The 15260-nt window shown below is 38.9% G+C and overlaps 1 protein-coding gene across 5 annotated transcripts in view; it reads right to left on the bottom strand.

The window, feature by feature from the left end:
• AMPH (amphiphysin) overlaps positions 1 to 15260 on the bottom strand; it is a 122978-nt gene that overhangs the window by 22430 nt on the left and 85288 nt on the right. For all 5 annotated transcript variants that reach the window (XM_066191195.1, XM_066191204.1, XM_066191213.1 and 2 more), the window contains 5 exons: positions 13136 to 13274; positions 11483 to 11611; positions 6584 to 6691; positions 3772 to 3795; positions 2432 to 2455 (listed from right to left, as the gene is read on the bottom strand). In XM_066191195.1, coding sequence (XP_066047292.1) covers positions 2432 to 2455; positions 3772 to 3795; positions 6584 to 6691; positions 11483 to 11611; positions 13136 to 13274 — 424 coding nt within the window. The remainder of the gene's footprint in view (positions 1 to 2431; positions 2456 to 3771; positions 3796 to 6583; positions 6692 to 11482; positions 11612 to 13135; positions 13275 to 15260) is intronic.

Here is a 15260-nt window from a genome sequence, read left to right as displayed (position 1 = left end):
CATCACAGGCTTAAAGAAAATGACAAAACGAAAAAGCAGAGTACCTTAAATATTTTTAAAAAACAGGAATTTAAAAAAGACCAGGTGTATTTAAAGATCTACAGATAAAACACAAAAGCTGCCAGACCCAATGTGTTTTCACAGTTCAACACTTCATTCACCAATTTGAAATGTATTTTTGGCAGCCTGCTTGAAGGGCTGAACAGCACCACACCATGAAGAGTTGCATGGCAATTTTTCAAAAAAAGAATAGCATGGACTTAGGAAGGGCAGTAAGAAACACACAAATGGAATGTTTTCAAACAACAAGGTTATGCATGGCCTAAGGAACTCTTTGTCTAGACTAGGCTACATACTGGGGTAGGTACCTCTTCTTTATCAGCCTCAATTTCCTGGTACAACAATCCATATCTCCGGTTAGCAATTTCATCTTCAGATAAATCTGAGTTGTTGGTCTCATTGTCTTTAGGACTAGTTGAACTCTCGGTGCTAGCATTTCTGGAATTTCCCATTTGAAACAGAGACAAGGGTCTGGCTATCTCCTTGCTCAGGCCAGGATTGCTAATGCCTGCCTGCTCCCCAGGAAAACCTTGTTTTACTGGTGTCTCCTGAATTATGTGGCTTGTGCTTCCACCTACTTCCCCCCAGCTGTTATCAGTCATTCCTAGGTCTTCTGTAGACCATTTACTACTAATGCCTAACCAAACATTTTCCATGTTACCTTCCTCTGAATTTTGCTGCTTGGGGAAAAAAGGCCAATTATCCAGTCCATTGGCTTGGTTATCTGACAGACTAGAAAAACCCCAGGAATCATTAGTAACTGTTGGATCCCAGTTTGCCAGCCAGGGCTCTGTTTCCAAAGCTTCAGGAACACCACTGCTAATCACTTCAGTGATTGCTGTTGCTGTCCTACCTGTCACTTGGTCATCTGCATTATCTAGGTAAGGATTATCACAGCTTTTGCTAGCAGCATCAGCTGCCTTGGGCAGCAGTGCCCCCTGTTTTTCAGCAGCAGCTTGGCCTTTAGTTCCAGTACTACCATTCGGGAGGTGGCAGATGCTATTATCTTCAGTTCCTTTACCAGACTCTTCTGCACTGAATAATTCAGCATCACAGAGATCACTTCCAGTGTCTGAAGGGTACTTTCCTGTGTGGTCAGTTATCTCTAGGTCAACATGTGTCCTCACGTTTATACACTCCACGGATGTACTCTGTCCAGTACCACTGTCAGTTTGGTCTAAAGCCTCCTCAAACGTATTTTCATGGTCCTCATCCCAGATACCAAGGACTCTCTCAGGTTCAGTGCTTTCTATGGTCTTACAGTTGTACACCACTATTTTGTCCCCACATTCCAGCCCTGTGCTCAACGATTGTATTTCTTTATCTGTCTCCTCAATGAGATTGACCTGTTTGAATTCTTCTTCTGTAGAGTTTTCTAGGTTAGCACCACTAGCTCTCCCAGTATCCCCATAATTATCTTCAAACTCATGTAAATTTTCTACCTCTGTGCTGACTAAAATTTCAAGATCTGATTTTGCTAAACCCTTATGAAATTCTGCCTCACTGTTTCCTTTGGTTTCACAACCTTGCTCTTCCAGTTCCTCTGTATCTTCTACCTCCTTGTAGTTAGCTCCAGTCTCTACCTTTTCACTTGGCTTGACACCTGACCACTCGTCTTCCTCAAGCTCTTCCTCTGCCTTTTGCACATCACATGGGAGAGGCTCATCCAACAAGCTAGCAGTTCCCAGGACGGGTGTCTCAAAACTGGTTATGTTCTCTAAAGGCTGATTGGTCACCACATCTTCCCACATGACATTTCTGGCATCCAACTGGTCCTCCAGTGAAGTCCTCTGGTTTTCACTTACAGAAGCTGACCCTGGTGCAGCATCCTCCTGCTCACCTACTGCAGGCCAAACACTAGCAGGCAGAGTACCCGTGGATTCGCTTGAGGTTTGCTCTGCCCTGGGGAAAAGCAAAGAACTGCCTGCAGTAATTTCCTGGATGATACTGGGTGTGCTAACATCTAGGCCCCAGCTGAGTGAACCTAGATCAGTTTGAGATCTGTTAGTATCTTCTGATGACCCACTGTTTGGGGTTTCCTCCATGATCAGGTTACACAGGGAAAGACTTTTTGAAGAATCAGGCTTTAAGCAGACAGAAAAGCAAAGAAAAAACACAAGATGAAAAAGATAAAGGCGGACTTGATGAAAAAACACAAAATCTATATTTTACAAGAGCAATTTTAATCTAAAGAATGAAGTGACTAAATTAAGCAATTTAAGGAAAAGCTATGGATTTGCAACATCTAAAGGCAATAGATTGTAACGCAAAAGAGCAGCACAGATACACAAAACCAGAAAACTATTTATTAGACCACAGTGATTAAAGAACTCTCTAGAGTGGCTGCAATTTTGGGAAGAGGTTTGCTTACCGGCTGCACCAATTCGCTGCTTGTCTGTATAGAATGAAGTCATACACATAAAACACAGAAAAGAAGAACATGATATACTTTGATACAGCAGCAGTTCATGAATTATCAGTTCTCTAACCAGCTGCAGATACCAAATTGGGGGGGGGAGGAGCTGTGGGTTCTTTCCTGCCACTCCACCCAAGACTTATTCCAGGCCTGTGAATTTTAAACCTCTAAATTACATTACAAAAAAAAGTTCTTCATGTATGTTGAATATTGATCACCTCTTGCTTTCCCCTGTGAATCACTGACATTTTTATTTCAAATGTTTAGCCATGCATTTTTAAAAAATGCATTTTTATTTTATTTTGTTTTGTTTTAATTTTATTTTGTTATATGCATTTTTAAAAAACAGAACAAAATGAAAATAATTATAATACAGAATACATACATAACACTAAAAAGCTATAAATAAAACTGTGCAAAAAGAAGTCACTGATAAAGCTATCTAATCCAAGTTTAAAGCAATACATTCTCAACATTTCTGGGTCATTTTACCTAGATATTTGCAGCCTTGAAATTTTGGCTAGCCTACATACATGACTGTTTTTATCAAGCTTTATTTAACCTCACTCAATATAAGGAGATAAGCATTTAATATACATCACATGTGGCATGTGTTCACAAAACTGCGCTGCAAATCTGAATATATGACAAACATTTACAGATTTCTGTGCTGGCTGAAGCTACAAAAGGACAAACATTAACATACCAGGGTCCATGTCAAGTCAACCCAGCTAACTCCATTACACACAGTCAAAAGAAAGCTCACAAAAATGGGTTGCTTAATTCCTGCAGATCATTTTATCTGATTTGGCACAGGAGGAAGAAGGAAGGATTCATACAGTTTCCTACAGTAGCAGTTTCTTTTGTGAGTAACTCCAATTCACTGTATCGCCCCCAGAGACAAGCTAAATTCTGTCTTTACTCCTAATCTTGAGAAAATGGCTGTCCACTGGGTTAATGGACACCTTCAGGTATTTAAAACAAGTGACTTATATCCATTATTACTTTCTAATAGCTATACTTTGGGCATATAAAAAGCAACACACTTAGCTGCAGTGCTTGTGGATCTTTTAGCCTAGATTTCTGAAATAATTTAGGTCTTGTAGGCTAAGTAATAGAGATATTTTGTTGCTCTTGTTAGTTTTAAAAGATACTCAGTGGCTTCACATACTTGAAAGAGTTTTTCATGGTCTGTGAATTCTTTATCTCGGCTTTTGGTTAAAGAATTGTAAATCTGAGTTTAAGTTGTTACAAAATCACAGGCACAGAAATACTATTATGTATGTCAGGCTTACCGTCCATAGATCCCATGGCAATGTCTGAAAAAAGTAGTGGAAAAAAGAGCATGTCAGAAAAATACCATTCCTGTACCATAAATCCAATATGCTACATAACAATGTCCATTAAATAAAATGAGAGAACTTATTTATATGCATACTTATAGTACATACATATTTTATATGTTAGCACATGTGCTTGTGGGTGTGTGTATGTATCTGCATAATACTTTTGGTTATAAAGGATGGGCAGTATACAATGCATTGTGGTATTTCCCGCTTCAAAGTAGTTGCTGCTTTACAGCAAACTCAAATTGCTGTGTGCATGACTAATGGTCAGATTCTGAGCTGATAACTGAGTGACTTTCAATAGGCAAATGAGCCCCTGCAAGGTGTCAGTTTTAAAGAGCTTACGAAGTTGGCATTTTCTAGTCAGTTAAAAATGACACAGCTATCCACTGAGAATATGGGCTTCCTCACAACACTGACACTAGAAAGGAAAATGCCATACTGTTTGGGAAAGGAAATAAGAAAGTTGACCAATATTTTCTTTTTCTTGTCCAGTCTGTTAATAAATATTAGTGACCTCTCAACAGAAGAGCTAAACAGACAAAAGAAAGAAAAGCAGCAGACTTCGTACCAAATATTTATAGCCCACCACATGAGACAGAACTCTGCTGGTTCATATCAAAACAGGAGAAGCCTGACTGGTTTAGAAAGATCCCTTCTAATGCAACCATTGAAACAGAAAGGCAATTGAGGAAGGACAGACCAGGGCTCACATACTGTGGTTGGATCACCCTGGCAGAGCAGTGGAGGGAGGTAAATTACATTAACAATAGACAAGTCATGCCAGGCCTTCCAAGGCATCATGCACAGATGACTACTCCAGTCTTCACATCACTACTTAAGCTGTTTGCTGAATGGAAAATATCCATAACTGAGGCAAAAACTATACACATATGGAAATACCACTTAAGGTGCTCTTCTTAATCTCCCTGCAAGCACAGGGCTCTGCAGCCACAGGCTTCATTCTCTCTATACTGCTGTAGTAATGACCCTGCCAACTCCAGTGAGACAAAGACCCAGACTGCAGGGCTGTCTTCCCTTCTCAAATCAGTGTTCTGACTCATCCACATGCTCTTGTAGATGTGGACCATCCTTTCTCATATGATTTTGTCGTGCAGAAAGGTGAAAGGAGTGAGTAAAGGTGCTCAGTGAATGCTTCCTGTACCCCTAGATGAAAAGTTAGGATGCACTTTTCTACACAGAATTATACTCTGGATTTCATGGCATAGTTGAATATAAAATAACTGTTTTTCACTAAAGTAATACTTTTTTCTACAATCTATAAAATATAATGTCAGAACAAATGTGTTCTCTCATAAAAATTAAGTATTTTTTGTTCAATAATCCCACTGCTCTAATCAGCAGTATTACAAAACAAGCTGAATGCGTAGTAAGCAAAGTTACACTTAGTGTTTTCTGTCACTGCTGAATGCTATGGAATTACATTTGCCTTCCCCTTCCTTTTCTCTGTTTAGAGGGAGAAAAAACATAACAAGTAAAATGCACAAAGCTTCTGCTAGAATGGAATACTTCTAGTAGCAAATCTCTATGAAAAAATTCAGCTAATGTTCAGAGTGCTGACAGTGCACCATTTTTCTGACAGCACATATCCTGTCAGAGATCACTACAGATCTCATTACATAACTAGGGCTTCACACCGAAAAAGAAATTACTTAACTGAGGAAGACATCAGCAGAGAATCAGGACCATCTCAGCCTTAAAGCTTCCTGTCCTCTCACTCCTTTCCCAGTGCTGCATTTCTGAGAAGCTGATTAGTCTTCTCACATCTCACAGAACAAGCCAGATTAATGATAGGTCTTGCTAACAGGGTATTAACATTGCTTCTTTGTGTACAGGACAAGGATACAGACATGCTGGCCAAGAAATCTTCCCTACTTTGCTACCTGCCCTCTCGGTAGTAAGGGTGAATTCTGGATTTCAAAATAGCATGTCCTGTAGGATAAGCCAATGAATATCAGCAACTTGATACATTAGCCTGTTTTTCTTGTTTTTAATATATTGCTGCAAAAAACTACCATTACAAATATTACTATTGAATGTAGACTTTCAGTAACATGACATTCTACAAGAAAACACACTATTCCATACTCTAATTTTCGTTGAGGGTAGGTCTAAAGTAGATTAGTAGCAAAAACTATTCAGATCATACCACTGCTTGGTACAGAAACTCCATCACAGTAAAGCAACTGCATGCTGACCTCATGAGACCTAGGTCCACTAAGGCATCTTTCCAGACATGAAGAATCAAAGTCAGGTCAGAAAAGTTGTCAGAAAAACAAGCACTGGAGAATAATAATGTTTACACTAAGAATTATTCTAAAGATGGAAAATAACAGCATGCTAAAGTCAAGGCCAAGGCACCAGCAACAATTCTCATCAGCAGACATCTCCTTTTACCACCTAACAACTTCCTTTCCTTTCCAATTTTGAATGATCTTGATTTTTGGAACATTTGTTTACCTGATCATTGTAACTTGAAGAAAACAGAGTACCTGCATTTTTTCAGATTCTGTACTTGAAATACCATCTCACTTATAAATGTATAACTATTATAAAATGTGAAATGGATTTACTGTCTTCATCAAGTACAGGGTTACTAAGGGGGAATATAGAAGGCTGACTTGTGCTTCTCAGGAAGATGAAGTTTTTCAGACTCTTTAATACATGAGGCAAACCTTTTCTATCAAACACAGTACATGGCATTCACATGCTTTGCCTATGTGTCAAGGCAAAGAGATACCTGAGACATGGGTGAATGACTAACTCCTGTTGATACAGCTTCTGGCTTGAAAGGGTCGAAGTCCAAATCCAGTAATGATTCCTCTTTCTTAGCTTCAGGTACTTTATTCTGTTAGAAGAGAAATAAAGCTCTTAAAAAACTTACCTTTTAAATGCTGTCCTGAGCAATAAAACATTAAAATGATAAGAAAAAAAACCCAAACACCCCACAAATGTCCTAGCTGTGGTGCACACCAGAAGAAGAGGAAGCTCTGAAGATTTTCCTGAGCTTTGGGGTAAGTTTTACTTCTATGAGATTCACTCATTATGTTTTTGGTTTCTCTGTGGTACAGCTTTGCTTTTTCAGGCTAAAGAGTCACAGCCCTTCCAAAAAAGTGTTGAGTGTACACCACTTGACAGAGAAGGCCCTTCTAAAGTGCTTTGAGACAGACATCAAAGTTCAAAATTACATAAATGGCACCCAGTGTCCATACATTCTAGTAAGTTAATCTCTCCCCAAACACAAACATTAGCAAAAAGCCAATACAGAAGGATCTAAATGCATTTGAATTAAGTTTTAATTCTGAACATGTATACCAATTTACAATTAATGCTGTCTTGAGCTCTAAACTTTAGGAAACACCTGATAGTAAGGCACTGGAACAGGCTGCCCAGAGAAGCCATGGATGTTCCACCCCTAAATTTGTTCAAAGCCAGGTTGGATGGGGCTTTGAGCAACCTGGTCTAGTGAGAGCTGTCCCTGTCCATGGTGGGGGGGTGAACTAGATGATCTTTAAGGTCTCTTTCAACCACTACCATTTTATGATTCTATGATATGCTCTTATTAAACTGGATTTCATGGTAGAGCCTTTTTGGTTTGCAATTAATAAATTAGCCAAGGCCTCTGAGGTCACTATAAAAATATATACACATATATATGTTCAATGGGCTACAGATCTTTTCTGCTGTAAAATAACCTGTAAAAACAATTAATGTGCTTCAGCATAAAATACTAATTAGTGTGAAACTGTAGCTGGGATTTAATTATCATTTATAAATATTCTAGGCAAACATCTTGGTCTTACTAACAAGGCTAGTACTGCCTACTTCTAGTTGTTCAGTTAAATAGTGAGAGAAGCTTGTATGACACGGCAAGTCTACCACAATACAGCAGGTATAAACTCCGCAAAACTAGGAGATAATAATAATGACGATGACAATGAGAGTAAAATAAATGAGCAAAGACTTTCTATTATTAGAACATTAAAGAGTATAAACCTTCCAAATCAGTGTTAGTATTGGTAAATAGATGTTCAAAGTTAGGTGATTAATGGCTTCCATTATGCCACAAAACACCTTAACTCTCTATGTCACCTGCAAACATGGTCAAAAGAGCTCCTCAGCTCACATGTTGGAAATGACAGAGTGACCTAGAACTCTTCAGTCTGTAAGAGGTGTGCTAGGGGTGATATGACAAGGGTCTGTACCAGTGTGAGAGGCACAGGGGTTTAGCTGCTCCCCAATTCTTCCAAAGCAGATAGGCAGTTGGTAGCAAAGTTGATGGCGGAAAATGTGAAATAAGAAAGTGGTGCTGCTCCATGTGGCACAGGGTCCAGCTGTGGACCTCCTTGGCTTCAGGTAGCGAATGCGAAAAATGTACACATGCTGGAAGACTGAATAAATTTGTGGCAGTCTGTTGAGGCTTACTAAATAGGTAGAAATCATGCTGAGGAAGCCCTAGAGCAGCAAATGACTGGAGGCTGAGAGACTGTAGTAGAGGGGGGAGTCAGAAGTACCAACTTTGCTTGCCTTAATTTATCTTCTTTCTTTGGCCTTCTGCATCACTGGTGATGACAGATAACGGGTCTGACACACTGAAGCTAGTGTTATAGTCTCACACTTTAAAAAGTCAAATCTACCATGTCCATTAGTAACTAACATTACATTCATGCTCTCATGCCTTCCATCGAGAGTATTTGAATTTCACCACATATGCTATTGAGGCACTAATACTCATATGGTCATACAACTTGATGAAACAGCATTTTCTGGCATATAATCAGAATTGGATGGAGACATAAAAGATAATTACCTTTCACTGAGGTTTGAGAATGAAGTTGCTACCCTTGAGGACTGAATCAAATGAACAGGAGTCTTACTTAGGCCACGAGTGATGACAGCTACGGTATTGGAAGTGACAGGGTACTGATTACTGATAGCAAAAGTTATCACGTACCCATGACCCTCGGACCAAAACGAAGAGAACACTCAACTTTAGTGACAAAGGCCCAAATAAACATACAAGTACCTAAGACACCACATTACAGGGAGATGCAGAATAAACAGGAACCTCAGGAAATCTCTCAATAAGGGACAAAGCTGTGACAGGAAGGTCTGCCAAATATCCTGTATTTATTCCATCACAGCATGATGAAACACGAATAAATTAAATATTTGAAAGAGGCAGCTGTGGCAGAGGCAAGGCTGGACCTCTCAGAGGTATGTTCAAGGAATGAAGAAGGCACAAGAAACCTTCAAAGACCACCAGAACTGTTACCCTCTCTCTGTACACAGTCTGTACAGGCCTTAAAATAGCTTTAGCAGTTACGGAGCATTCACTTTAGAGCTTTCAGGCACAGTCAGACACACTATATATCTGCAGGGGGCATATAAAGGCGTACAATGCCCAAGCTAGTAACTGGACACTGGGGAGAAATGTAAAGTGAAGAAAAGGAGAAATAAAGCAAGGAACACACATTTCTGAATGATCCTTTCATCTGGTCACTCAGATATTTCATCTTCTCACCTCCTTTTACTAGGCAGTACTTAAATCCATTTTTGACAGTGAATAACCTGGATGTGTGGGATAATTTGTTGAATCAGCGCACAAATATTCAAAAGCATCAAGCAGAACTGTCTTTCAGCATGTTGAACTAACGCAGCAAATGCATCAGTACTACTTGGTTAAGAAGGAGGAACAACAACAATTACAGGATATTTGTGTTTCAGGAAACAAAAGTGTTTGGCCTGTTTGCAATCCTTTACAAAACACTGTATTAAAGCAGCAAAGCTCTACTCATCAGTCTGCTGGTTTTGTGCCTCTGCATGAGCAGTGTCTGGGACACCAGTGGTGGTCCCTTGGGAAGTCCTGTACCATTGGCAGGCTTTGCAGGCTTAATAGCTGTCTCCATACTGCTCAACAAGGGCTTTGGGAATACATGAGAAGCCATAAACACCAAGAGGAATAAGTCCATATTTCCTGTGGATTTCATGCTATGTATTTTCCTTAACTGGTTCACGTACACAAAGATACAAAACCTATACATCACATTATTTGCACAAATTGTACAAGACATACATACTCAGAGATCTCAGATACAGTAAGGTTGCTTTAGTGATAGGGGTGGGTTTTGTGGAGGGAGAAGTGCAGATGATTGATGAGAAGGTGGTCAGGAAACAGCTTAGGATATTCCCTGGTCTGTGGAGGAGGGAAGGACATAAATCACTCACTAAAGGGAGATCCATTCTCCTTGAAAGACAAGGAAAAGACTTCAGTTCTCAGAAGCATGCCCACTTTTATTACGCCATTCCATTTCTATGCCAATTTCTCATAGAAAGGTTATAAGGATTCTGGAAATGTGACTTACACTAATTTAAGGCCTTGTTCTGGTGTCATCTCTTAATGGAAAAGCAAACTAGTTCCATTTCTGCTTCCCTGGATGGCCTGACGTATGCATGTTAGTTGGATACAGTAATTAATGCAGGGGGCCATATCTAGCACAGGTTACACCAACTCTTACCAGTGATTTCAAGGTGCATTCTCCTTGAGTATTTATTCCTGTGAAGGTAGGGTACAGTGATGCAACACACCTGCCATCTCCCTTTAGAAAGAGTGCCTACCAGCAGCTGCATTCTGGCAGTAGCCTGTAATTCTTTACTTGAATGGAGACTTAACTATAAATAAGTCTTTTCCAAATAGATCCCTATACACAGCAATGTCTGTTTCTCTCTACCACAAGAAAACAGAGCATCACATGTTCAAATTGTATAAAATATATTCTTCATTGCTGTGCCTTTGTTCTCCTGTGTTGTCAAATGAATTAGAACAAAACCAATGATTCAAATGAAAACAGAAATTCCTAAAACTTATTTCTCTCCAATCTATCAGATGCAGGCTCAGATTTCATAGTTGCAATTATCACGAAAGAAAGGGTCCACTGTTGAAAAAACCAGCAATCACTATAAGGACGTAAAAGCTGAATAGCTGAATACAAATTTTATGGACTTATTTTGCACAGTTCTGGCTTTTATGTTTGTTATATGCAACTTCTAAAAATACCATAATAATAAAATTAATTTTGATCCCTTCTCTGCTGTGCAGCTAATGTTTCTATGAGCAAAGCCAAGTGAATGAATCATCTAGCTGAAGCAGCCTTTTATACCTGTAAAAACCAGACAAGTTCCATTTTTTAAAAAACACTCAACAGAAGGAAGGAATACTTTTAATGATTTTGATGAAGGAAACAGAAGTAATGAAGGATCTCTGTAAAGTCCCACTTGAGATGCTTAGCATTAAAAAAAAGCATCTTAGATCAACTCTCAGCTAGTAAGGCAACCTGGATGCATTTAAATCTCAAACATGACTGTATCACAGTATCTTCAGTCAGACCTCTCAGTAAATCGCTCTTTTTTTTCAATATGTTAGCAGTCTTAGCGCTTTTGAGTGATTACGTGTGACCTATTCAAAGGCAAAACACCATATGTGTAACTCTTTCAAGATAATAAAAAGTGGTAACTGTACCTCTGCCTTCTACCTGTGCCCTCCTCCTCCCTCCCCATGAAGATCAGCCCCAGGGGCACTATCTTGGAGAACTGAGGGTGATTACATGGTTGGACCTCTACACAATTCATTGAAGCTTACCTGTGACGGGGTTGTCACGTTGATTTCTGGGACAAAGTTGTCGTCAAATAAGTTAATGATGTTCTCTTGTTGCAACTCCTTTGTGGGTGTGAGTTTAGGCAGCGGTGGGACTGGTGGACCTTTCCTCAGCTAGGCAGACAGCAAAAATGTCACAGAAGAGTTCAGGGATAAAAGAAAATCTTTAAGCTAGGTCTAAACAAATTGTCTAAGGTTTTTACTTTGGTTGCTTTACCCTAAATAAGCCATGGGAATAAACCATGTACTGAAAGGAAACATTTAGCTGTTCACCACCAAATGCTTTGAAATAAACCTCATGGGAAGAGCAAAACAACCCTATGTTTCAAAGTCATTAAAACTCAAGGTTTCAGATTTGATAGAAAAGCTACTCTTGGTTGTATTTTTTTCTGCAGCAACAGGCACACAGTGCAAGACACTAGCTCTTCTATGCAGCCATTGGTTGGAAGGGTGATACTGCACAGAAAAAATGCCTCTGCACATTTTTGGCTTAAGTTCATTTGTGTTTAGCTTTGGGACTTTGTCCCTGCCCATCTCTTGCTAGCCTCAGAGTGTACTTAATACTAAGAGCATATCATTCTGGGAACTATAGCCCTTCAAAGGTGCTTCATTTACTGTATTCCTCCTCCTCTCCAGAGATTCACATAACTATAACAAACTAACTGTTTGGAATAATCCCAAATAGTATTGTTTAATTTTTAAATCTAACGAAAACCCAAGAAAATAAATACACAAAAAACTCCTCAGGCGGTATAGTGATGTAACACCATTGGTACCAGTGAGGCTGAATCCTACCAGGAATACTCAGGCAGTGAGCTCTCACATTTTGGGAGACCAGAGAAAAGAAGCATGCTCGCTAGATAAAAAGTTAGTTTTCTTCTGATATGCAGACAGCATAGAAACAGCAATCAGCACAGAAGCCATCCCAATTCCAAAAGATCCATAACATCAACACGTAACTTTGATATGCATGTGAAGTATTGTATACAACTCATGCTACAGACGGAACTGACAGATGAACTGATGAATGAAATAAATTCTTATTTTACTTGGAGACTACCAATACAATGGAGAACAGAAATTACTTCATTGGTTACAAAAGTGTTAAACTTCCCAACCAGTTTAAAATGACAAATAAGACTTTAATTATCAGTAATTAGCAGAGCAGTATTTCAGCTAGCTTTATTTTTCATTGTTTTAGAAACTGACCAGACCACTGATACTCACTGGGTAATTCTTCCCAGGATAAGCATAAATTTGAAGATGAATGAAGAGCAGATATATATAATGTACAAAAATTCACAAGGAGCTTTTAGAAATAGGCTTTCCAAATTATAACTGCTGGTAAATAGGTCCTTAGAGACAAAGCAACTTTTTAAAGAAGTGTTTTGCTTTGTCACTGCAAGTCCCAACAATCCATCAGGCACCTAAAGTTTTACTCATTCCCCTAACATAAAAAACATTTCCTATTCATGTTGTGACACAGGGATGAACAACTGATGAACAGAACAGATTGCAATAGAACCAGTGGCCTCCCTGCCATTAGTCAGTTACAGCCTAGATGAAAAATCCACATGCATCATCTCAGCTACCTTTCACTGCACAATCGGTCAGTCCCTCAGCTAGGTATCTCCTTACCTGTGTGGGTGACTTAGGCCGGGCTGGTGCTGGAGACGCTGGTGCCAGCATATGATTGGGACTAGCAGTAGGGCTGGGTAGGGGAGAGACCTCCTCTGGTGGTGACGGTGTTTTTGCAAAGCGGAGCGGACCTGAATCACTAGAGAGAAGCAAAGGAATGGCAAGGACATATATATCTTTCTGACTCATTCCCTTGAAAATCTGATGCAACATTTGAACTGCATCCCTGATGTAATGTCAGTGACCACAAAAGAGAGCACACACTGGAGATGAACTAAGCCATTATATAGTGACTAAAACTAAAATTGCAATTAAAGACAATTAAAATTCAGTGTCAAAGGAAGTTTTAATTTTGAATGATCTTGAGTTTTGGAACATTCGTTTACCTGATCACTGTAACTTGAAGAAAACAGAGTGCCTGCATTTTTTCAGATTCTGTACTTGAAATACCATTTCAATTATAAATTTATAACTATTATAAAATGTGAAATGGATTTACTGTCTTCATTTCACACGCTTCTTGGAATAAAAAACTAAAGATTAAAAAAAAAAACACAGGAAGGCATCATAACTAATAATGCAAGTAATTTTAAAAGTTCAGCAACTACAGAAAGTTTTCAATAAAACAAACCAGCCAAGATTATTATAAAGATAAAAAAATACTATTTAGAAGGACAAATCACAAAAATTATAAACAAGCAGCAGTCTAGTGACTTCAACAGAGCTCTGCTGATACTAAGAAAAGATCTGATGAAGTCATAGAAAGCATCTGCCCTTCTCATGAAAGTACTTGGTGCAAACACAGAAAATACTCAGCTACCTAGATATGCTGAAAGCTTACAGTGAGGGAGGCTATGAACTACGGAACTCAACAACTACAGTACTCAGTAAGAGCGACTGCTACACATCCTCAGGGAGAGCAGAAGCACTACCTGATTGAGACCACAGCATAAACATGATCCTAATGCTAACACAAGAAAAACTGTTCTTTGGAAGGACAAACTTAGCTCGCACTCACCACCTCTTTCTGTGGAAATATTAAAAGAGAAAAATAAGCAGTCATTAAGAAATCTATGTCCCAGGTACAATATTTGCCTTCAGGGATAGAGTATTCAGTAGCATGCAAGTTTTTCAGAAGTTTCTTTTTATGCAGTTCTTTAAAAGGTTAGATACTATACTTGTCTAGTATTAACTTCTCATGCATCTAAAACGAAAAGCTGTTTTATCTCATGAAGACCCACTTTTAAGTCTTTTAGAGTATCATCAATAAGGGAAGTCAAAATCTATCCAGATTTTCACACACGGCTATGCAAAGAGTACAGCAAAATACAGTAACAAAGTAACTGAAAAAAATAGATTTTTAGAAAGCTTTTTCAAAGTAAGTCAACAGTACATTAAATGACATCTAGTAATTTGCAGCCAAAATAATTTCGCTTTTTTCTCGCAATGATGGAATGAATAACTCACTCAGTGGGAACATGTGCATGTTGGACATGGTCTAAGAGACACAGGTGGATAAAATACCTGTTGTTTACAAAAAGCGCTCTAAATCTTCCAGCACATTATTTTACATCTCATAAAAGTATTTTTCAAATCCTTTATGGAAACATAATCCAGTTTGCGAGTCCATCCTAAATGGGCCAAAGTTAAGAGCTCCAAAGGCAATATGTAATATACAAGCACGGATTATCACTGAAATAATCCAAAACACAAATTCTAGTGATGTGTTTATAAAGTAGTTCTGAATTTTGCATTACATCAGAAGTTTCAGTATTTCATTCTTTGTACTTCTAAAGTGAGATGAAAACAAATGTACGAATATCTGCCGTATTTTTGAGGCAGATGTTAGGTTCTTTGGTCAGCCTTAATTGTTGCTAATCTATCTCCATCCTGAGGACAAATTAGCAGTAGCTACGTGAGAAACAAATTTAATTTTTATTAATGCCTCAACATTATCCGGCTTTTGTGTTATAAACCGATTTTCTTACATTGGGTGGAAAATTTCCACATGGGCTGAGCCCTAACACGTGGCACGTGCAGAAGGCGGCTAGCACACATGAGGGGGTGGGGACCGCTGACATTATAGTCCCTAAGCAGGCAACCCCTTTAGAGAATAGAGAGTTCG

The sequence above is a fragment of the Chamaea fasciata genome, unplaced genomic scaffold (genome assembly GCF_029207755.1).
Source record: "Chamaea fasciata isolate MVZ Bird 193981 ecotype frontalis unplaced genomic scaffold, bChaFas1.0.hap1 SCAF_1, whole genome shotgun sequence".
NCBI lineage: Eukaryota > Metazoa > Chordata > Aves > Passeriformes > Sylviidae > Chamaea > Chamaea fasciata.
The sequence above is the reverse complement of the archived record's forward strand: the minus strand, read 5'-3'. Positions and strand labels throughout refer to the sequence as shown.